Here is a 24,027-nt window from a genome sequence, read left to right on the forward strand (position 1 = left end):
AATTGTGTGATCAATCTGCATAATTTTTGGTTCTGGATGCTGCATTTTTTTATCTTAATTCCATAAGCTTTCCACTGCCATCTATCTTTCAATAATTTTCACTGTAATTTAAAAACCTGACGGGATTATATGAACACTTTAGGTGTTTGATAGTTGTGTTTAGTGAATTGAACTATATACACAGTAGATTGTGTTGTATCTCTGGTAATAAGGAAAAGTGCTATGTAAAGAGCTAATTGAGTTTAATTAGTCTAATATCCAAGCTCAGAGGGGGTCTAATGATGTGTTAAAATGAAAAAAACACAAGGTCATACAGAACCCAGAGTTTTTTTTTTTCTGTGTGATTTGTTTCGGATGTTGAGGGATTATGGGGATCAGAGATCAAAAAGATAATCTGACCAAAGACATATGGAGTTTGTGTGTGCCAGCTGACTGGAGCCTGTTTGTCGAATAAGGGTTTGGTCAAATCAGACAGGGTCATGTTGCAGACAAGCGTGCAGAAAACAAGACGGCACATGAGAGACTTTTGCATGAAAGTGGCACTGGCAACCAGCAGGTAGGCCAAGTTTGTTTCTTTTAGCACGTGCATAATTAGATGGATTATTCTGCATTTATGCTGATTGATGTACAAACACAAAATATAATCCACTGTGGTGTACAATTTACAGTGGATCTCAAAGGTTGAGGACGAATAATATCCGTTTAGGGACCTCTGATTTGTGTGAATTTCGAAACAATGTTTTTCATATTATTGTTGTCATTGTCATCTCTCAAGGACAAAACCAATGGAATTTTACAGTTTATAATGTGACTGACCTGGAACATTACTGCAAAATTATACTGGTTCACACCAGCATACCTGGCGATTGAGTATTGCGCAGACACCAACTACTAGCTCCAACAGAAAAACTGACTTCCGCTGTTATTTTTCAGGAAACAACTTGAAGCCTCACATATACAGCCCAAATTGTATGGAAGATGCATGATTGCCTGAGCCACTGTAGTTAAGTTAAAATAATATTAAGGGAGGAAATGAGACACAAAAGGAAAGATTGTGACTCGTTTCTCATTTATTGACTGTACTCATGCATTTTGGCAACAAAGTCTCTCCGTGCTTAACTTTTTAGCCACGAGTGGAAATCTAAAACATCATCAAAAATGAAAAAAAAAAACAGAAAAAAAACACCATGTTTGTTGTGCTATTAAGATTGCATCATTAAAAAAGCAAAACATTTTCAACACTTTAATTTTAGTTGGAATTTTAAAAGTGACACGCTACAAATTTGTGACATCGACCAAATTTGAACAATGCGGGTTTCCACCCAACAGTGATGATTATGAATATTATTAATTATGATTGCAAAACACAGTACAGCTCCCGTATATACTGTATTGGCAAAATTCCGTTAAGCTGATTTTCTTTCTTCTTAATGACATTTTCATTCCTTGTTTAAACGTTCTTAATCACAATTAAGTATGAGACAAGTTCACCATATCATTAAACTTGCTGGAACGCTCTGTTTCACTATTATTTGTCAAGCTTCATAGTTTTGGTTTAAATTCTGCTGACAGTGCAGCAATTGTTTGCTCGTTAAGCCTCCTCCACATGGGTGGAGCAGCTCTCCTGAAGGGACTCAAGGGTGAGTCGGTCAAATTCAAATGAAATACCGCTCGGGTGTGTTTGCTGAGGATCTAATCCAACATTCTTTCCACTGTCTCTCCGCAAGTTCCCCATTGGTGTGTTTGTTGGATATTAAGTGTTCTAAAATTGACAATTTTCTTATAATGGCTTCACTGTCATCCTAAAGTATTATTAATATTTGATAGTAAGTGTTTTATGAGTCTCATGACAGGACGCCTGGATTTGATTCGTGTATAAGACTTTCATGTATAGCTACGTCACATAACACCCTGTCTTGTGTCTCTTTCTTTTGTGGGATTGAGCTTATTGTGTTTGAGCCTGCTGCCTATTTCTTGCTGGAGACTTTGAGCTTTCCCTCTTTTCCGAGTACTTAGCTTCCCCTTCTGTCCTACATTACACGCCTAAGCGATTAGCTGTTTTGGGCTTTGCAGTGCGCTTGGACTATTTTGTTACAACAGATGCTCCAGATCAGAGATTTGTGCAATAAACAAAATTAAACAGTGTGGTAAAATAACAATTCTGATGTTGACTAATTACAGTATGTAAACATAAAGTCATCTTTAATTGCAGAGTGGGACTTGGTTCCATCAACAGTAGTTTGTCCATTAATGTCTTATTATGCTGATGCGGAAAAGTACCTGAAAAGTCAGGTCATTGCTCTTTATTATTCATCTCTCATCAAATAGCCTGCTGTCAGATCCTATTTGCCACCTCATTTTTTTCAATGAGATGGACCAATTTAATATTGTCAATATACAGATGTCTCACTAAGACATTAAAATTGTGCAGCAAAGAAAGAAACGGGTAATTTATCAGAAACGTGTTTGATTTAAATTGGCCGCTGAGTGCATTTAATTGATGTTATTAATATTGTTAACTTTTAACTTAAATTAGTTTAATTGCATAATTAAAATAGAATAAAAGCTGAACGCAGCAATGGCTTAATGGATCGTCATTTGGTTGCAAATGACCGTTTGGTTGAATGGATTTCAATCATGTCTTGAAACAATTGAGGCAAATTAAGCATATTGCAAAGGTGTTACCCAATCCACTTTATACTTTATTCAAGTACAGCTATGGAGAGTTGAGCAACATCAATGATGGAGATCAGAGATTCTCAAACTGTAGTACCAGTGCCACCAGTGGTACTTGCTTCCATGCGAGGATAAAAATCACAATTGAAATGTATTAAACTTTCTAGTCCAATCTGCCCGTTTATTTTTGTACGGTATTAATGTCAATGTGCTTTACCCTCCGTTCTCAAGTGTCACTAATTGAAATTACATAAAGACCTCCAGTATATCACAACTGAATAATTTACATGGTTGAGCTCTGGTCATTCTATTACTGTTCATTAACCTGGGATTTCCCAAGGCCAAGAGCCTGTTATGTTCATATGCTCGTCATCTGAGATGATCCCTGACCTTTATGGAGTTTAATATATGCACCCACGTACACATGCACACCAAAGAGTTGAGTGTTGTTAATAATCCTGCAAAATATGATTGTTAAAAAAAATGGCAAGTATATAAGACGAGGCTTCAAAATTGTGTTAAATCAAGCCCCCTACCTCTATATTCTGCTTTCTTCCTGTGATGCGGACTCTTACATCCAGCGACCCTCTTCAAGTAATACCATGCTCACTGTTGTCTATTAATTACAATGCTTTGGTACTCAGGCTGCACTTCACTGCACATAGTGGCTGTTTGAGTAAACCACAAAGTCTGTCTCCAACAGTGTGTGTAAATGTAATTAAAATGTCTTTTATGAATAAGAATTTCTGAATAAAAATCACCCTGAGTGTATGCATCCTAATATTCATAATTTGCTGTGCATATGAGGAGGATCTGGCAACTTTACAACTCTTTATAAAGCGTAAGCAGTTAGTCGGCTGCCTTGCTTGCATTTCTGATTGCCTGTGTTTTTGAGCGCAGCACCGGGATGACAATAAAATGTGATGCCTCACAAGGGTGGGTGTGCCTTGAATGTTAATGAGGCATTAGCCAGGACCATGCTTTCAAATTGTGCCAAACACTCTGACCGACTGTTTTTGTCTTGGCTCATGTTTTGGCCTTTCTGCCTTTCACTGCAGCTTTGCTTTGCTGCAAATTCCCTCAAGCGTCTTCTACCGCCACCAAGATTGTTACATTATAATTTCATGTGGTATTGATGCTGTCTTAGATTGCATATATTAGGACTGTCTTCTCTAATGGTTGTAAATGGCTGCAGCATATACTCCCCAGAAGAGCTGGAAATGGTGATAATGATAGTAGTGAGTGACAATGACGTGGCGAGGCAGGTCAGGATTTGATTTGCAGTAGAATCAACCAGTAAGAATGATTAGAAAGGTTTAAATGTAAGGCTGCTGTGAAACTGATGGAGGTCGGGCAACATGTGCAAATCACGCTGCAGAATGCTTATCTGCTTAATAGCTGTCTGAGAGACAGCGTGCACTATTTTTAAGGCCTATTTCTTTCAGCTTGCTTGACTGGATGCTGCTGCACAACGCTCCTGGGTATTTCTCTCGAACACTCCTACACGCTCACACTGGGTGGGCTTATTGACGAGAACGTTGGTGTTGTTTGTGTGTGTTTCGTACTGCCTTGTTTTCTCTTATTTAGTTTACTATCTGTTTGCTATTTGTGACAATGAAAAGCAAGTAATCAGCTTAACTGCGTTCAGTAACTACTGTTGGATACAACATTGATATTTGATTTGACTCATTGCAACACTAACAAGATATTGAGCCACACTGTCCTTTGGTGCACAAATAGAATGTGTCACTCACTGTGCCACCAAGAGCAAGAACCCACGATTGACGCCCAGGTGCAACTAGATTGCGGCAAAGAACTAAATTTGTCGAAATGAAACTCCTCAACAAACGTCAACATAGTTCATTGGCACCAAGATGGCAGCGAAGGACTAATTTTGCCGAAATGAAACTTAATCACTACCAAATATTTTCCTGGCACTAAGATTCCACAAGATAGGGCCAACGTAATATGTTCAATGTCTTGCCTCCTGTTTCTCAACAAATAACATATTTTCCTTCATAATGTCTGCACAAAGGTGAATGTCAACACTCAACCAAGAATACATGAAGTTATATCTAAATATTAACTATAATGGTGAATTTATGCCTAAAATACTCTTGCTTTATTGGTTATTTTTTGCCCATGTATTTGGGCAAATTGCAATTGATCGGTCCTATTACTGAGAACATGACATCTCAATGCACTTTGAAAGTTCTCCATTTGGACTGGGTAAATATTTCTTGTTGGGCGTTACTCAGTTTATCACAATGGTTCAAAGTGATGATGATGGAAAAAAATATATTTTATGTACACATCTCTTACTGTCATGATTATGCATCGGCAAAGAAGTGTGAGAAAACTTCAGGCAACGGTACAAGTATGAAATAAACTATAAGATGTATGTTCATTGGGCAAATCCCCCTAAAATGACTAAATAGTGATTGTATAAGCCACAAAGTCCCCTAACCCTATGCAATTACAACTCATGCCATTCTATGTTTACGGAAAGCTTGTGTTGATACCACCTGCTCCCTCCACTTGCATACCTAGAGATTAGTTTGGAATTCCTTATTAGCATAGATCATAGGTCAATTTCCCTGATAAACCAGTTCATACGGGGACCTTGAAATGCATTGCCTAGTTTGTAAGTTTACTCCCGGGTCACTGGATTGCATAGTATTTCTGGTTATTTAGCCAGTTTAGATTGGTATCTGACTGATTTAAGTGAAGCGTTCTTTCCTGTTGAGTTCATTGTGTTAATTCCTATTCTGACTTCAGTCAAGAAACACAAGCAACATTAACGGTATCTTGATGACTGACACACAGAATGTTTATAGGATTTAGGATTACACTTCACACAGTAGAGCAAAGTAACTTCAATACTTAGAAAAGTGGGAGTGTAGATACGTATATGTAGGGAAGTAAAACATAGAGAGGGAGGAGGATCTGATAAGCGGCTGAGGTATTCCACTGATGGGAGGGTATTGGATGTTTACCATCCCGGGCTGGACACTTTAAGTCTTCACTTTTTTTTCTGATTCATTTGGATGCAAGCCACTTCATCAGACCCTCAACATTCTACACCTACACTGATAGTACTGAGAGAATTTCAGCAGCTGAACAAATCTGATTCACCATTATTCTGTGTCCGATATCAGGTGAGGTAGTCTCCACTGTATGCATGATGAGAAAGAGTATCTGTAGTGGTGAGCGGATACAGTTTCTCGGTCATGTTTGCGGTTGACATGAAGAGTCTCAGTTCGTGTTACTATAAGTCAGATGTGTTGAAACCGTCACCGCAACGTTTCTGTGCTGTACTGAAATCACAGTGGTGAAGTCTCATTTGAGATGCAAGCTGCATGCAGACAGAAAATATGCTATTTCTTAATTTATTTCTCAATGAACTCAACTTTAGTAACTGTTTTGTACTGAAGTTTATCGTGAAGAACACCTGCACAATCTAGTATCGTTCAAGACAGGTGTAGTGCAAAGGTTGGCAAGTGTGCACAAAAGTTTTGAACTTTGGTTGATATTTTCACGTAACTGCAACACACCTTGTTTTCCATCAAGGAATAGAACTTGTTTAAACTAAACGTACTTACACCATTTGCACTGTGAATGTAAACAGTGCCGCATTGAAAAATACGATGATGAGTCATCCTTTTCTGTGTAAGGGAACAAACCCGACATAAGTGGTCAGTATTTAGTGCCCAGCGACAAGAGGACAATGTGTGGCTGTAGCTGAGAAAGAGCATGGTTTGTAGATTGTTAATACATCTAGTTTGGTTGTCTGCTAGAGTAAACAAGCAAACTCATAATGAATACTTCTGAGAGAAAAATCAAACAAAATAATCAAACCCAAGAAAAAAAAAAAGCTGTTTTTTGTTCAAAGTCTGGAGAGATGCAAAGATGTTCAAAGTGAGTTATTATACGAGCTGCTATGATAATGTTAATGAAAAAAATCTATTTACGTCTCTCATTTTTAGAAGTTAATTTTCTCCCTTATGCATTTGAGTCATGATTTAGGTATCCTCTCATCTTATGTTCTCTTCTGAATGATGTATTAGCATATCTGTTCATTTGAGCCTATTTTATCTGCTGTCTTGATCCATTAAAGGGCATGCTTCTGATTGCAGCAATCTAATTAATTGCCACAAAGTGGATGTTTGTAATTTAAAAACTACGTAAATAAGCAAAATAAAATGTTCTCTAAGGTAAATGAATTGACCTTCTTTATTTTGCCAAGAAAAATTTCAATAGTATTATGACTTGCAAGTTTTATTCATTCCGTGGCCAAGCCAGTAACTCAATTTACTTGTGTCTCACGCCAAATTTCCCCATTGAGATGAATGAAATTCTATTAATTTGTTTTACCCCCCTAAAAAAACTGTTTTAATAAAAACAAAAAGGCACTATTGCAGCTTCTGTGTCAATATTGCAAAATAAAGTGTATGTAAAGAAATATACGGGTTTCATAAAGTATAATGAAACCAAAAAAGACACTCCCCACATACATTGTAATACTTTGTATTTATGCGTTTTTGTGTGCTTTTAAATGAGTCACATCAGTAACTCTGAATCAAGTTCTGATTGTCCATTTGTCACACTGTTAGGTCCGTGTAGCACTCTTCATCTTGCTCGTGTTCATTTTGTATTATGTTTGTTCTCTTCACCCAACTCCCTTTTGTCCTTCATTTGAGCCAGCAAACTTGTAAGTCAAGGTACCAATGTATATAGGCGGACACGGGCATTTTGTTATGCACTGTCCTGTCACTACAGTTTACAGTACACATTTGCACATCTACATTCTGTTGGGTTAGTGATCTGCAAGCAGGAGTTTATTTTGCCATTAGGGATGCCAGTGCCACAAGCATTGATGAAGCTGGCAGCAGACAAATAGATGTACTGTGCTGCAGTGTTGCCGCACTAAGTGTGGTTGCTGCAAATTCCATGACAAATAGTTCAGAAGTAATGTGGCTGAAACAAAAGCCTCAAAGAATGCAGCTTTCTAATTAACGGGGGATATGCTGGTGCTGCAGTGCTCTACAGTGCAGTGCAGCTCAGCCCATGATGGGTTGGTACCAGGAACAATCCTGGCCCAGTGCCTGTGCGACTGTGTGTTTCGATTTGTGCATACAGTATGTGAGGATGGCAACCACACTCGTACTTGTGTGTGAAGTGTTAATGTTGTTGTTTGTGCGTGCTGAATGTCTTGGCATCAATCCTGTTCAGTATGTTGCCCGAACTTTTCCAAAACTCATAAATGTCGATGCAGTGAAACGTTAGGTTTGTATCATTCAACATTGCTGTTGTTTTAGCCCATGACTGTAAAACACTTATTGCACTCTAAGCGCTGAGTGTATCAACATGTTTATTGGAGATATTTTGTATGTGCAGCATGTTTAAAGAAAAGCTGCAGAAGCATTCGTTCACTCTATTTTCAGCGAAAGCTTATGTAATAAAAGTTATGATTAGAAATGAGATATTTCCCCTGGCTGATGGCACTTTAAGATTAAATGGTCAGGGTGCTGAGCATAGCGAACAGAAAGCTGACCTGCTAAGATTTGGTGGCAGAAAATTGTGCATTTTGAAAAATAGTTTGGCCCTAATCCAAAGCAAAAGAAGGATTTGATGAGTCACTCAGAGTTGACATGACTTGCTTGCATGGTTGGCAGTCTATTCATTTCTTGCTACCAATTTGGTGATAAAGGTACACATGTGGGAATTTTGGGTTCGGTCGATTATTTCACCTCTTACGGGCAGATGGTTTGAACAAATTGTTTGCAAGTTACTATATGATGTTGGCTGTGCAAGAACCTGATTCCCTCTGATACCCATTATTTTTTCTCTTTTGCTGCAGCCACAACGTGAGGTGCACATCATTTCGGCACCCTGTTACTGGGCAGATTTCGCCAGAAAACACGGAATACACCCTACAGGACAAGTGAGTCTTCCATTCCTTTTCAGTTCAAGGTTAGGGAATAGGAGTTCCAAATTAGACATGAAAAAGCCTATTCAAAGTTTAATCATCTGGAACAAGCACAGGAGAAGCCTTCAATTAAGAGGTAATGAGAAAATGAGTACAGCCACAGAAAGTATCATAAAGTATCACCTGTGCTTAAATACAAAAAAACACAAATAACTTACTTAATCATACAATTAAAAATATTGCATTTAACATTAATGATCATTAGCAAATGAGCTGCACTCAGGCGGCAATTCTTTTGCATGCCACAAGAGGGAGTCCACGCAGCATGCGCTTTACGGATCCTACACTTTAATTAGTGACTTGGAGGACATTGTATATTTGCTCTATGATGGGTTGTATTCATAACTTGAATGACATTTCAAGAGCATATTAATCTCACTGCATTTTTCGTATGATGCCTGAAACCAATTCCCATTCAAGATAAAAGAAGTACTCGCATACACTTTTGACTTTGTGTCGCTGCTCAGTGAAATTCATCAGTTTGCTTTTTTTATATCATATTTCCTCTTGGGCTTTTTATTTCAATGACAGTGAAGTCTTCAAGCAAATGCATAAAGCGTCTCTCTGTTTTTGTTACGTGACTTAGTATCACAACAGAGAAGACATCTCATGAAAAAATGATGTTTCTTTTTCAACCTTTCTTTTCCTTTACCTCAGTATGGAACATCATGTTGTGTGGCGGTTGGATTTACCACCTTTATATTTCATGCCTTTGTCAGCATGTACTGCTTGCAAAGCGACCATCAAAGCTGCTTGATGGCTTCACAGCACAATTAAAACCATCTCTTTGTGTGGTTATATTCCAGCCGGCAGCTGGAACATGATGAGCATGCAAGATGATTGAATGTTGTTTGCTCGAAGCAGCACTAAAATGACAATGATTTATTTGCATTCTCAAGTTTGTGACTCAGAATAGTGTGAGGTGAATGGATAAATTTACATTAGTATAGTAAGTGAGCACTCCAAATTACCCGCAACTACGAGTGTGGATGGTTATTCATCTCTGTGCCCTGCGATTGGCTGGCAACCTGTTCAGGGTGTCCCCCACCCACTGCCCAGCAGCTGGTATAGGCTCCAGCACGCCCGCGACCCCCTTGGGGAAAAGTAGTATGGAAAATGGATGGCTACACTTAATACACACCAGTTTGTGTTCATAGAATCGCAAGTTGCTTCACTTGCATCGTCTTAAACTCCATCCATCCATCCATCCATCCATCCATCCATCCATCCATCCATCCATCCATCCATCCATCCATCCATCCATCCATCCATCCATCCATCCATCCATCCATCCATCCATCCATCCATCCATCCATCCATCCATCCATCCATCCACTCTGAACCTTACAGGAGCCTAATGCCGCAAAAAACATTTATTCCGATCCAATTCTCATTATTGCAGTAAGAGAGCCGGCCTTGACACTTTAACAAATGTGAAATATGGCCCCTCTTCAGCGCACATACCACAACAAATCTCCTGGGAAACCACTGCAATGACAGTTGTGGTAAACACTAGTCAGTGTCACATAAAACCATCCCCCTTATATGACAGGAAACATTCTTGACGAGAAGACGGCTGCAATGTATGTTATGCAGCAAAGAATAGTCATGTTTACGTAGTTACCTCACTTTCTCCACTCATTCACTCAAAGTTCTCCAGCTCAATAGTAGTGCCACACACCAAGAAGGAAGAGGTGAGAGTTTATTTTCACCTCGCTGTGAAACAATGTAGGGGGCAGAAATGTCATGGAAATCGCAGATAGTTTTCTACCAGGAGCTCACATCGATTAGGAAGTAAATTTAAAAGCAATGGACCATTATATTACATGTCAACAGTGTAAGTGATGAAGTACAAATACTTTGTTACTGTGCTCAAGTACTGTATATTTTCCAGGTGTCATTACTTGAGTATTTATTGTGATGATGACATCTTACGTTTAACTCCTTCATTTGAAAATAGTTTACTGGGCTTTGTCATAAAAGACTTGTGACTTTTTTCAACCTCCATGGATGACAACATGGCATTTAAAAGATGTAAATTGAGACAGGTCAAAGTCGACCGTGGTTGAGATCTTGATTAATTGAGCTCTTGGATTACAAAGCATTTTGAAAAAGTACAGATACGTACCTGATGAATATACTTAAGTACCACTGGAAGAGAGAATGAACATGACAGTGCAGTTGTGTTCACGTGCTCTCTTTTGTCAACTAAAGGATCGAGTCCCGCATGTCCAATCACCACCGACCACCTGGTATGGTCACGGAGTCCTCCAAGGTTGTGACCACAGCAGCGATGGATGCCAGCTCAGCATCAAAGGTGAGAAGATTTATCCTTAAAAGTAAACCTTTCTTATGTGTTGTTCATTATTTTTCTCTATTTTGGGCGACAAGAAACAGTGTCGTGATTTAATCAACTTGAGATGATGCTATCTTCATTCTGATAAATGGTCACTTTGAGGAATAATTTTGTCATGCATATTAAAGCTGGATTGCAACAGTAAAAGGTGAATCTAGAATTTTTCATGTCACAAAAGTCAACATAAAAATGCAGGGTGAATATATGGTAAAGGCGGCATGGCCTCAAAAGACCAAATATTTAACACACAGACTGACTAACAGGTTAGCCAGTTAACAGCAAACCAACTCTGTAGTCTCTTTTGCTGACGCCCACATCACTCACCCTGCCTGGCCCCGCCTTTTAAAGCCACACACATCCCTATTTAGTTTTTTCACTTTTTTTTTCCATTCTGGTTTATTTCTTCATGAACTTACTACAAGGTTGTGTCATTTATATAAATGTATATTTTTCGATGTATAGAAAACAATACACCTTTAAGTGAGACTTTCAGGTGGACAGCAGGTATTTGCTAAAGTACCAGTGAAAAATAATTTAATGTCACACATGCTAGAAAGAGCTCATAAGTTTCTAAATTGCTCCAGCTCATCCCTGCTCTGTTCGGTTATTTACTCAACTCATTGTAAGGCCATGACACTTTATGTAATGGTTTTTACTTTCTGAAGGTCAATGCATCTTTCCAACATGTAAACACACTATTTTATTTGATATGTAAGCAAAACAGCTTAGTTTATCTTTGTGTCCTTGTAGGGCTCGAGAGGCTTGAGCAAATGTCATAGTTTCGGCAAGAGGGATCAAGCTATTAAACGAAACCTCAACATCCCGGTGGTCGTGAGGGGCTGGCTCTATAAACAGGTGACTGATGATGTTTCTATCAATTGTTTTGGTTTTTTAGTAACTGAACATGGTTATTTGTGACTAAATTTAAGTCAACCTGGAGAATTACGGCACGATCAACCTTTAACATCACAAGCATAATTTAGAGCAGTTTCCTCTTTACGGTTTACATATATATTGACTTATGATGGTTCGGCTTTGGTGAGAGCCTTGCTAAACCTTTTCGAATGGAACTGAAGGTAGAGCATAATTCAAACAGTATGTACAAATATGGCATCTGCACAAACGAAATATCTGCAGGACTAAAACATTAACGCCACCAAAAAAACAATACTTCTCTACAAGTACCACAGTTATGCAGTAGTTGCGCAGTAGGCCCAATTGTTCATCAAAAACGAGATTGTTTTTTTTTTTCTTTTAAAAAAAACAACAACCAATAGCTCTAAAAGTAAATGCAGGTAATTTTGTTTAAATGGTCAATTCAACTGAACTAAAAAACTAACTAAATAAAAAATGTATCTGTCACTTGACATTTCAAGGTCTCTAAACTTATTGATTTCTCAATTTTGCAGCAATTGCAGCGCTTCATTGTGATCCCCATATTGCAAGTCATCATGATAATGCCAATGAAACTGTTCTTTCCTTGTTTTCCTTACCACATGTGCTTACTCTCTTAACCTCCAGGACAGCTCTGGAATGAGGCTCTGGAAACGAAAGTGGTTTGTCTTGTCCGACTTCTGCTTGTTTTACTACAAAGGTGAGTGTGTGTCCAAGACAAAAAAAAAGAATTTAAATTCTGACAACTTGATCATTCAGGAGTTGACACATTTATTCAAAAGCAAAGATGGGAGGAAAGAAAAAAAAAGATTTTAACTACTATTTGAACTATTTAACTGTTTCCTTATTCAGTTTGAGCGCAGGTGTTTCTGTGGCGCCGTGTGCCTCTCCTCTGTTGTCCTTGCCTAATAATAGATAAGCCAAAGGCCTCTTCGTGCCACATGGCCCTCGCTCATGCCATTGTCACCCACGAATTACAGCGTACCTTCGCGTGACTCGTAAATCCCAAATCTCTTGTAAACACCGTAAAACATCTTGGCAGTGTGTTTTGGGTGCAATTACTGACATGACGGTGTGCGCTTGTTGTTATTGTTGCTGCTTCAGACAGCCGCGAGGAGACGGTCCTCGGGAGTATCCCTCTGCCCAGCTATCTCATCGCACCAGTTGCGCCCGAGGACCACGTCAACCGCAAATATGCTTTCAAGGTAACAGGATTCCTTGTTGGTAAAATGAGGATGAACATACACAGAGATTAATGCACCAAAAATATAATTTGACTCCGATAATGAATGGATGTTTTGGCCGATGATAGAGACTTTCCTCATCTGAGATAATTGAGTAATTTAATTTTTGTTTATCTACCATAAACTGTGAATAGGTGACTTAGATATTAATGATGTGTAGATTAAACTGATCAATCTATAAGACCAGAGCTTTGTTGCTTACTTTTGTGCAGAATGTACAAAAAAGTCAAAGGGTGTTTCCACCAAACAACAAAATGTTTACATTTTGGAACAAGCAATATTTTGCTAGCACATCAGTGAATGAGCTCTGAGGAGTTCTTCCAGATGGGCAGCGTCTGGTTGTTAACCTTTTTTTTAATAACCCCTAGTGATGGCTGCCTCTGCTGCAGCGGCTCTTTTACGTATTCCAGGCATGATTTCCGCATGAATTAGCATATGTACAGTACTTCAAGCACGGTGGGCTTATCTATGGTCATTTTCTTTTTAATTTGCACTGACAGGGAGCAGAAACAATTTGGGTTTTATTTTCATTACTAAATGTAGGCTACTAATGATATATCAACCCAATTATTGTGAAATGGAACAAAATAACCATGGTTTTGTAATGTTTTGGGCAAGTTTGAGCAGGTAAATGTGAATAGTAACATTGAAATCTGCATTTCCTTCTGTGAATTCTACCAAAGGGCCATAAATGCATTTATTTCCACTCCAGTGACAATGTTCTATTCTGTACCCCGCTCCGCCTCTGTGGAAATATATTGCCTGAATATTTGATGTAGCGCTGCGGCTGTAGGCCATTCGGTTGCAATCATCCATGATCTTACATTCTACTTTGTACTTTGTTGTTGTTGTTAGATTTACATCAACAGTACGTTTCGATCAACTTTGAAATGAGTTGCATGTGCCTTTTAATGTCACAGCACTATATAAGTTAATTTTGCAGCTGGGAATATAAATGATAGATTGCGGCCTGCAGTCTATGCAAAGGGGAATGAAAAGAGCTTGTTTTTCACTTTTTCACACCTATGAGAAATCATCTATTTAATTTTGTAGATGATTCATAACCATCCTGAGAACAAGTCACTTGTACAAGAGCACTGCTTTAAAATGTTTTTGATGAAGACAATAACTAGGAGTGATGTCTTATCAGCCACTTTTGAGGATTTTCTAAGAGAAATGGGTAACAGTTTTCTATGTTACATGTTCACATTTAAATTGTTTTTTAAGGGGGTTGATGAAAATGTAATTTACCAAAATGTCTACATTTAGCAACTGCGGTCAGTCATCTGAAGGTGACCCTGTTTTGTTTCATCATCTGTCATGTGTTGGTATTTTTTTCCACAAACAATAATTGAAAGAGGTTTTAATGTAAACTTATTGTCTAGTTAGTTATCACTTAACTGTTTGAATAAGCAAAAAGATTTCAAACCTATTTTTTTAATTATTTTTTTTCTTTTGTTATTTGGCTTGCAATCAATCATAACCTTGGGGGGGGGGCAACAATACTTTGTTGGCATTGTTTTATTTTTCGATCAACAATAGTCGGTCACTTACCTGCCATTATCCTGGTGCTTACAAATTAATGAAATGGTCTTTACCAGGGGTCGCCAATTGTTTTGAAACTGAAAACTACTTCTTGAGTCCTAATTCATGTGTCGAACTAACAGTATGATACGAACCACTGAAGTCACAAATTTGCTTCAATTATGAGGGCTGAAGGAGAGTTATATCATTGGCTTATTGTCGTTTCACCAGCATCTTTTCTCCTCCAACGCTATGATTTGGCTGCAATACTGACCTTTGACCTTTTTCCCCTATATAACTATTAATATTATATTTACCAAATTGGCATCCTGTCACGGGCTACTCAAGTGGACCACATTGGTGACCACAAAGAAAATGTTAAAAAGAGCTTTTGCACATCCAAGCCCCCTCAACTCACTTGTATTCTTATGGGCCAACTTGCTTTCATCCACTTATTGGATTGCATGAGGAAATCAAAAAGATTGTGGTCATCACCAGCAACCATGGAGTTCTAGTATTACCTTGAGCTATTAACTTTTGCTAAACACATATTGACCATGTGCCCTGTAATGACCTGTCAAGGGAAGTTAACAGTCTGAGCCATTTATTGTTCTTCATGTCTTCTACTCTGATCTCCTTGTTCTTCTTTTTCGCCATCTCACTGTGTTTCTCTCATTCCCTATTGGTCAATTGCCTTCCATTGTGACCGGGTGTGTGCACGCGGGCGGCGTGAGTACTGCTCACTCTGCGAGCGGCGGTCCTGACTTGCACAAGCTACCCCACTTGCATGAATACTGTAGGTATTTGATTTCACTTCCGCTTCGTCATCAGTGATTGTCACCATCCAATGTCACCTCATTCATCCTGGTACTGTACAATGTACATTCCTAAATGTGCATTAGTAGCGTGTTGTCATGAACAAGCAACATATGGTGCAATGATACCAGAGTCCTTCGGGGCGCCATTAGTTTTAGCAAATTGGTTTTGCCTTATTTGGATGGTGACACATTTGATATTGGACCTGCACTTAAGGAAATTGGATCAGCAGGAAACTGCGGTGTCAGTGCTAGAGTGACATACACAACGTATGCACTATTTACCAAATATGCTAATGGGTCATGTCAAAATTGGCTCAGTGGCTCCAATTCTGTTTTTTTTTTTTTTTTTTGCTGCAAAGTAGAGCAACACGTATATAAGTGGGTTTGCCAGCAGCCATCATCAATAATGCTTCCATGGGCTCTGGTATCTGGCCTGTCACTCTCGTTATCACTTATCTTTTTGTCATTTTCCTCATAGAAAACACCAGTGGTGGGAAGTACAAATACTTGACTCATTCGGTGGCAGGCATTTTCAGAAAAGACAACCCCTAGTCATTTTAGAACAGTGGTTCTTAACCTGAGTTCGATCGAACCCGAGGGGTTCGGTAAGTCGGCTTCAGGGGTTCGGCAGAGCTGGTATGCTATTCCCCCCCCACCCCCCACCCGCGGATGACCGAAAAAACCTGAATGTCGTGTAAATTCGCGATAACGCATATCTGAACTGGTCTTGCAAAGGCAACAGCAGAAGTCACACTGATTTGCTGGTATGTCATTACCCCCCCTAAAGAGGGGTTCGGTGAATGCGCATATGAAACTGATGGGGTTCGGTACTACCGCCCCCCCCCCCAAAAAAAAGGGGTTCGGTGAATGCGCATATGAAACTGATGGGGTTCGGTACCTCCAAAAAGGTTAAGAACCACTGTTTTAGAACATTGGTGGATTTTTCAAGAGCCACATATTATTTGACTCCATATGGCTTATTTACAAAATACAGATGCTCCTCACATAATTAAGTAAAACATTGATATTTGTGTTAAAAAACATATCGGGCCGAAAAGACACTTTTATTGCCAATGTAATATTTCTTGAACAAACATACTGCTTTTGGGGTTGCCTGGAAAGTGATAATTTTGGAGGTACAGTACAAGGATTCCACCCAACGCCAGCCATATACTGTGCTGGTTTTCTCTTGTCTCTATGCCAGAAGCTAAAGCACAACGGAAATAGCCTGCATTCAAACAGCAAGTGTATAAAGTGAGGCTTCAAATTGTGAAGAATCATTCAAGCCATTTCCTCCACTCTCAAAATGCTGTGAATCACTACAACAACCTGAAAATGGAAGCTACTTTGCTTTGCACCTTTGTCATGCCTTAACAGCCAACAAGGCCAACAACAAGTTACTTTTAAGTGGCCATGTAGGTATTGCGATCTCACGAACTGAACATTGCAATTGCACCAGATAATCAGTGATCCGCACAAAGGCTCGAGGCTTAAGTTCTTATGCCGTATGTGTCGGAAGGAGGGCTCATCGCCATGCACAAAAAAAAATCTGGAAAACTGAAATGCTGAATAACAGCTGAAAGTTATAGCTCAATTCATTTCTGTTTTATTCAATGCTACATAGTTGTGAGTACATTTGCCACTTCACATTTTAGATTCTACACATTTCATTTTTTTTTTCTTAACATTGATGGTGCTTGTCTCCCTGAATACCTTGTGGTGCTGCAGTTTCTGAATCTGCTTTAGGATACAGTGCATTTTATTGCCCTGTATCTCTCACAAGTCCTCGTTATAACTGAGGGATATTTCTATAATAGAATTGTTAAACCGCTTCACTGAGTTTTATAGTATGAGTCCTTTCCGCGCTTCAGCCACATATGTGTGTTTTCAAATGCAATATGTTTGATTTACCGGATATATATTGAGACAATATGTGATTTAGTCTACCAGTCAAAGCTATACAGCCTGTACACTGGATAGTTAACTTTACATATATGTTTTTGTGGGTGCAAATGATCTAAATGAGGATTATATTATACTAAAATCATCATGTAATTTTCTCAAGTATATGCTGATTTCTTATTACTATGCCTAGTAATAATACTAACTTGATGCATTCTCATGGAGCTTTTTTGTTTAAAAAAAATAGGATGATGGATGAAAATAAAATCATTATTAATACTACATATTTCTCATATGCAAGCACCACCTTAAAAAGACCTCTCTACTCCCACCATCATGAACAACATCATAATACAGTAGCTCATAGGCCAAAGTTTTCATAAAAAAAGTTTTATTATTGAAGGATTATAGGATTATATTAGTAGTTGGCAAAAATTCCATTATGAATTGTATCTTTTCCATTGTTTGGTTGCCAGCTAGTTGATTCCATAAACTAAACAAAGTTTTTGTTTATGAAGCGCCACTTTGTTTCCTCTTTTCCCTTGCAAAATGTGATTATTTACTTGACAGCTGACAGTCTTTTCCGACTTGACTGTCGGTCATTTTAGTTCTCACATCCGTATTTGCTCTGTCTCCCTCTGACAGGCAAGCCACACCGGAATGCGTTCCTACATCTACAATAAGAACTCTGTGATTGGCTCACAGGCGGAACACTGTGGGATGCGGACGTACTTCTTCAGCGCGGACACGCAGGAGGACATGAATGGCTGGATCCGGGCCATGAACCAAGCGGCGCTGATGCAGCAAAGTCACACCATTAAGAGGTTGGTCTCGTGCCACGGAGTAGGCCTCTCCTTTCCCATTGGATGGGCTTCCAGCTGTTTAAGTAATGTCCTGCCCCCTTCATAAAGCACAGCAATCTGTGTGAACTTAGTGTGGTGATGTCGTTAAAAAGAAGAAAAAAAAGAAAAGAAACTGGATGCGCCATTTGTTCTACTTACATTTGCATTACCAACGAATATGATCGATAGTCTCCCTGCCCTCTGAGGCTTCATTTCAGCAGGTCAGGCTCTGGCCATCTGTTCAGGGCCGTGATCATTTCTGATGTGCATCAAGATGAGGACTGAAGCCCTCTGCCAGCTGGACATAAGCACCAGTCAAGCGAGGCACTTCTGTCATGCGTCTTACTGCACTTCAAAACAATGCAAACTGTCCTTGTATGGTAGGCCTGGGAAATTAATCCGAATTTAATTGTGATTTTGATTAAATTGTTTCTCACAGTCTTAAACACACTATAATAGAAGAAAAAACATTAATGTGCAGAATGACGCAGTGTGTGTTAGTTGTGGAAGGACCCTGGGTGCACCATGATGCTTGAATGTGATTCTGTCCTCCCTGAAGCTGTTTAATGACAGATCAGTTGGAGTTTACTGTAAAACTAAACGGACAAAAAATGAATTGCACACATCGTATATTGCCAGTGGTAAGCAGTCCCATAATGAAATCGCGCTGACAGGCTAATAGACAATTAACATTAAGTTCTGGGAGCGATAGTCCTTCAAATAACGAATATTCACACATATAGACTCTGGAGGAACACGTACAGACAGACTTATTATCTAGCAATACTGAGCCATGAACATTTGTGACCATTAGCAAAATGTGCATTCTTGTCAGGGTTCGTTCAAGGTCGGCCAGCTTCATGAAAGCTGCTCTCAAAAATGAATTCAGGTATGTTGAGCCTAAGTACATTTTTATTCTTAAATGACCTTTTCTGTATCCCCTTTCAGGGAAATAGAAAGGCCCGAGAAAAGCATAAAGCAGGCATTTCCTCAGACCAATCATATCACGCAGACTACACCTCAGTCAGAAACATTTCCAAGGATGGACAGAGAGCACCCTTGGGATGATGGTGTGCGGTTGGCTCACGGAGAAGAGGGGAGGCACATGTTGGAGGTTCAAGGAAGGCCCAGATTGTCGGATCCAAGGGAGAGACTCTCTCCAAACTCGGTGGACAGTGCCCCTCAAAGGAACGGCCATCTGAGTGTCCAGCCAGGCCCCGTGCCGTTGGAACAGCACAATGGAAACCTGTTGTATCAGAGGGGGGCTGACACGGAGAAACATTCACAGAGGAAGAGTACGCTGGCTCAGGTGGAGCACTGGGTCAAAGTTCAGAAGGGTGACCCGCCAAAAAGGTCAGTGGAAGTCCTCATAGTTCATTTGAATTAAAGTTTAGTCCACTTTGTAAGGAATAGGACAGAAATATAGCTAAATACTGTCCTCTAGTGGCCAACATTACATCCTGACTTGCACAATAAAAAATAACAAGGTTATACAGTGCTGCACTTGAGGTAAATGGAAAGCTGTTGGAGCATTTTTTTTGATATTCAGCTTAAGGTCTACATAGCACTCTACTCTTTTTCCTCACAGTTCACAGCCCTGCCAAAGTTTTCACATTTGTATGCAGTAGTAGGAAAAAAAACTGCTAGTAAGACAGTTCTACTAGTGTGTTGAATTGTCTTACTGATGAGGACAAAAAGTGAACTTTAAGATGGCTATTGAATAAATGCTCAAACGGCTTGCCCTTGAGATGGCGTGAAACTAATTGCTTGTCATTTGTTTCTGTCAGCATTCCCTCTGCAGAGTACAACCTCCCTCGGCGAACTCCCCCCTTACAGTCCAAAGTCAGCACAGCAGACACGTCCTGCCAGTCACTGCCAAAGTCTCCCCGCATCCCATCCGGCAGCAACTCTCCTTCCTTCGACCTGCCCAGCGACTACAAGTATGCTCACGACCGACTCAGCCATTTCCGCATGTCCACGGACGAGCGCGTGGCCACCAAGGAGGGGATGGTGTGGCAGTTGTACGAGTGGCAGCAGAGGCAGCAGTTCCGACACGGCAGCCCCACGGCGCCCGTGTACGCCGGCTCCAACTTCACCGACTCCTCATCTTTCACCGTCACCGTGGAGATGCCGCGTTCCATTTCTGTGCCACCGTCCCCGTGTGAAGTCCCGCCGTCCGTCTCCCCGTCATCCTTCAAGCCGCTGTCCCCCCGCAGGCCACACACGCCTTCAGGCAGACGGACGGTCAGGCCGCTTGATGATTTGTCAAGTGTGGACAACACTAGAGCGACCTCCCCGGGCCACATCATTACTCGCCTCTCACAGGTTTGACATGTTGTGCTTTGTCGTGGCAAATCATCTAATCGTTTACCTCAAGAGACACATTTTACTGGGATGTTCAAATTAAATTCTCAGGAGCACCATGATTTTTTGTCAGTGCTGCTGGATGTTCATCAAAGTTCTCTGAAACAGCCCTGCCACAAATTTATATAGTTTATTTTGTAGTTATTGCTTCGCAGAGATTTGTAATTGCCTTTAGATGCCACAAACTGTTGACAAAACCGTAATTTTGTCATAACGAAACTCCACAATTCACTCCAACATGGTTACATTGCATCAATATGCCAACAAAGTACTTTTAGTTTTCTAAATAATAAAAAATAATAATAATCATCAAAGAGCTGCACATTTTCCAAATGAAGCTCTTCAGCTCACTTAAATATACATACTAGTTCATTGGCACAGGGATGCCAACAAAGCACTACTTTTATCTAAATGAAGCCTCTGGGTTTTCAGCAAATAACAGGCTAAGTTCCAAATAATTAATATTTTTGACTGCCAAACCACAAATATGCGAGAGTTCACTTTATATCAGTTAGGGAAAATACTATTTAGATATGAGATGGCCATCGAGTACATCGTAGCTGCTTAAGCATTTTTCTATATGGAGTATTTGAAAGCCGTGATCAAAATCAAGACTAATGTCATGAGAGTGAGTTGTGCATTTTACAGAGTCCCCACTCCACAGGTGGTTTGAGGCCAAGCCTTCACTGTGATTCCATCCACATATTGCTGCAGTCAAGAGGCGGGCCCATCGTCCACGCCCTCTCCAACCACATTGGCAGACACACACACACAGGCCTCACATTTGACCCCTTACACACACGCGATCTGCCCCCATAGTGATTGAGACTAATTATAGGCATACCCTTATAATATGGAAGAGATGCAGTATATTTTCAAAACAAAGGCGAACCACAGTGACCATGCAAGGGAGCAAATGTTTATGAGAAGTATGTACAAGCAGTTGAACTTCAGTTCTGGTGCGCCCAGCATCTTAAAGGCTGAGGAGGCTCTTGTAATCGCGAAGCGGTCGGTCCCAGTGGAACATCATGAAGAGATGTTTTATTAGCATCTAATCCAATGTGCCCAGGGCTGGCGAGCACCCTATAAACATCTCTACTCTATCTCAAACATCAGCAGCGCTCTTTCTTCTCATTCCGCATTTAAATAAAAAACCTATTATACAGCAAAAAATGGTGGCATGGGAATCTCAGAGGGAATGGCTCACAGTGCTTCTCTTGCTGGTAGCAAACAAATGTTATTTTAAGAAAGCAGGTTTGCTGTAATTTATGTGGAGTTAATTAAATCTCTTGTTGTTTGTGTCCTTTCAAGGCTGGCTATAGTGGGCCTGCCCGCTTTTCACTAATTCTGTGTACTAAGCAAAAACGTCAAATCTTTCCAAGCCCTGTAGCGTCAGAAAAGTCGGGGCACACCTTGTTTCCAAAAGGAAAAAAAAAGTGCTGCGTAGTCATATTTGTTTGTGAGCAATGTTGTGAACTCCAAGCCTGTCGGTGAATTAGACATTCTGTTTGATTTAACACTATGAGAGCGATTTAACACGTGGACGGCTCACTTCCTCCACAGACCTCCCAGATGGCGAGACGCTCCATGCCAGCTATGGGCTACATCACACACACCGTCAGTGCACCCAGCCTCCATGGCAAAACGGTATGAACAGCTTCTATGCCATTTTATTCTTCTGACTTTTGTGATTGGACACAATGTCTGTAAACAATGTGAATCAGCTCTAATATACGTTTACATTTCTATCAATGAGCCCTCTTTGATAGAGCCACTGCCTCAGTTCTTCAGGAACCTTGAACAGCTCAAACTTTTTAGATTTCCACCTTCTCAATTCACCAATAACAAGTTTCACCTTTGTTGCCATCTACAAAATGTTCAATTTTTAGAACTTAGTGAAGGGCTGGATGTGCCTTTAGCTGACCCACCAAGCTTTTACCATCAAATGTCCCTTAATATTTGTTGTATTAATATAGCCCGACTCCCAGTTTTCCTTTTTACTGAAAAGCATTGATCAGTTTTTCCACTTACCTTAATCAGTAATGCCTCAAGTTAATGCCACTTACACTATTTCTAGTCCCCATTTCCATTTCCCAATCAATTGAAATCAATTATCAGATTTCCCAGAACTGATTTTGTTCAACCTCAGAGTTTCCACTGCATTCCAAGGATAGGAGATTGAAACCAACCCATCCCCAACAGCCCATTAAATCTACCTGATCATAATTGTCCAATGTCCATTAATAAGCTTTGGCATAGTTTACATCCATCAGTAAAAGTGCTCTGGTCGCCCTACTTTTGGGCCCTTTCACTATTCCCACTGTTGAAAGTGGATTGGAAGACATGTTGAAGCCACGAGTAACTGCTGGCTCCCTCTGTGTCGCAAACCCGGCTGTGGCTCCAGCCCGAGGAGCTGACTCTGCTCCTCATTCAGCTGCGGCGGCACCAGGCCAAGATGGCTGGTGTGCAAAGCCCAGCTGACGGTGGTGGAGGCGGCGCGTTCGCTCATCTGCGGCATCAGCAGCACAACGGCCTCCTAGGCGCCAGCTTGCAGGTCAGGGGTCTCGCACTTCCTTAAACCTCCTCGACATCGCAGCCCCCCCCCCCCTCTCCCGACCCAGCTGATCCCCGACATTCCCTCCCTGTCATTCATTGACAATCAGTCACCTTGGACTTCATTGCTCGAGGCAGTTTGCAGGTTCCACACACACTAGTTGACATTGAAAGCATGTCCCTTGTCGTTTGCACTGACCACATAAAGCACATTCATGCCTGCGATTCTCATTTTGAAGCCGTCATCATTCTGCCCTGTATGCGAGTCAAGCTGCAGTGGCGGTTGTGTGACTGCACGGCGCTGCTCATACCTAATTTGGCTTGACACACGATACGTAAAAAGGAAAAAGACAAGTGAACTGTAATGGGCCTTTTCATTCTGACGTCTCACGTATTTGCAAATGGCAAAAATTCCAGTGGCACCACTTATAGACAAACCCTTTCAGCCTGTGTCACTGAGGCGATTGAGAAAATTTTTACAGACAAGTTTTGATTTTTTTTTTTTTTTTGGGCATGGTGGAAATCGATACAAACCTAAATCTTTTAGAGTCTATCTGGAAGCCCAAACACAACCAATTTTTGGCATGGTTTTTGGTTCAGGTCAGCAGTAGTCCATCACTTTAATGCCACTGGCACGTATAGACCTCCAAACATTATGAAAAGGTCCATTGAGAGCAACTAGGTTCAAGCCCATAATCCATGCATCTTCATTTCAAGTGATGTATCTCTTCACTGCTCATTTAAAGGCTGATGATACTTACATACAACTGAAGAAGGACCTGGAATATCTAGATCTGAAGGTGGGCCCTGTTTAATTAAATCTCATGTCACTCTATCCTTCTTTTTTGTCCTCCAGTATTTGTTT

The 24,027-nt window shown here is 40.3% G+C and overlaps 1 protein-coding gene across 14 annotated transcripts in view; it reads left to right on the top strand.

Annotated features, from left to right (window-relative positions):
• Window positions 1-24,027, top strand: part of plekha7b (pleckstrin homology domain containing A7b) — a 52,718-nt gene that overhangs the window by 14,873 nt on the left and 13,818 nt on the right. For 8 of the 14 annotated variants that reach the window (XM_088371294.1, XM_088371295.1, XM_088371300.1 and 5 more), the window contains 11 exons: window positions 8,537-8,620; window positions 10,880-10,982; window positions 11,772-11,876; window positions 12,543-12,615; window positions 13,020-13,120; window positions 18,049-18,227; window positions 19,194-19,598; window positions 20,033-20,570; window positions 22,173-22,256; window positions 23,014-23,163; window positions 23,909-23,962. In XM_088371294.1, the coding sequence (XP_088227420.1) occupies window positions 8,537-8,620; window positions 10,880-10,982; window positions 11,772-11,876; window positions 12,543-12,615; window positions 13,020-13,120; window positions 18,049-18,227; window positions 19,194-19,598; window positions 20,033-20,570; window positions 22,173-22,256; window positions 23,014-23,163; window positions 23,909-23,962 (1,876 nt within the window). Of the gene's footprint in view, window positions 1-500; window positions 557-8,536; window positions 8,621-10,879; window positions 10,983-11,771; window positions 11,877-12,542; window positions 12,616-13,019; window positions 13,121-14,676; window positions 15,480-18,048; window positions 18,228-19,193; window positions 19,599-20,032; window positions 20,571-22,172; window positions 22,257-23,013; window positions 23,164-23,908; window positions 23,963-24,027 lie in introns of those variants that run through there. The other 6 variants (XM_088371305.1, XM_088371299.1, XM_088371301.1 and 3 more) reach the window with 4 other exon arrangements.

This window comes from Syngnathus floridae, chromosome 3, assembly GCF_059516105.1.
Source record: "Syngnathus floridae isolate MCC-2025c chromosome 3, RoL_Sflo_1.0, whole genome shotgun sequence".
In the NCBI taxonomy this organism is placed as follows: domain Eukaryota; kingdom Metazoa; phylum Chordata; class Actinopteri; order Syngnathiformes; family Syngnathidae; genus Syngnathus; species Syngnathus floridae.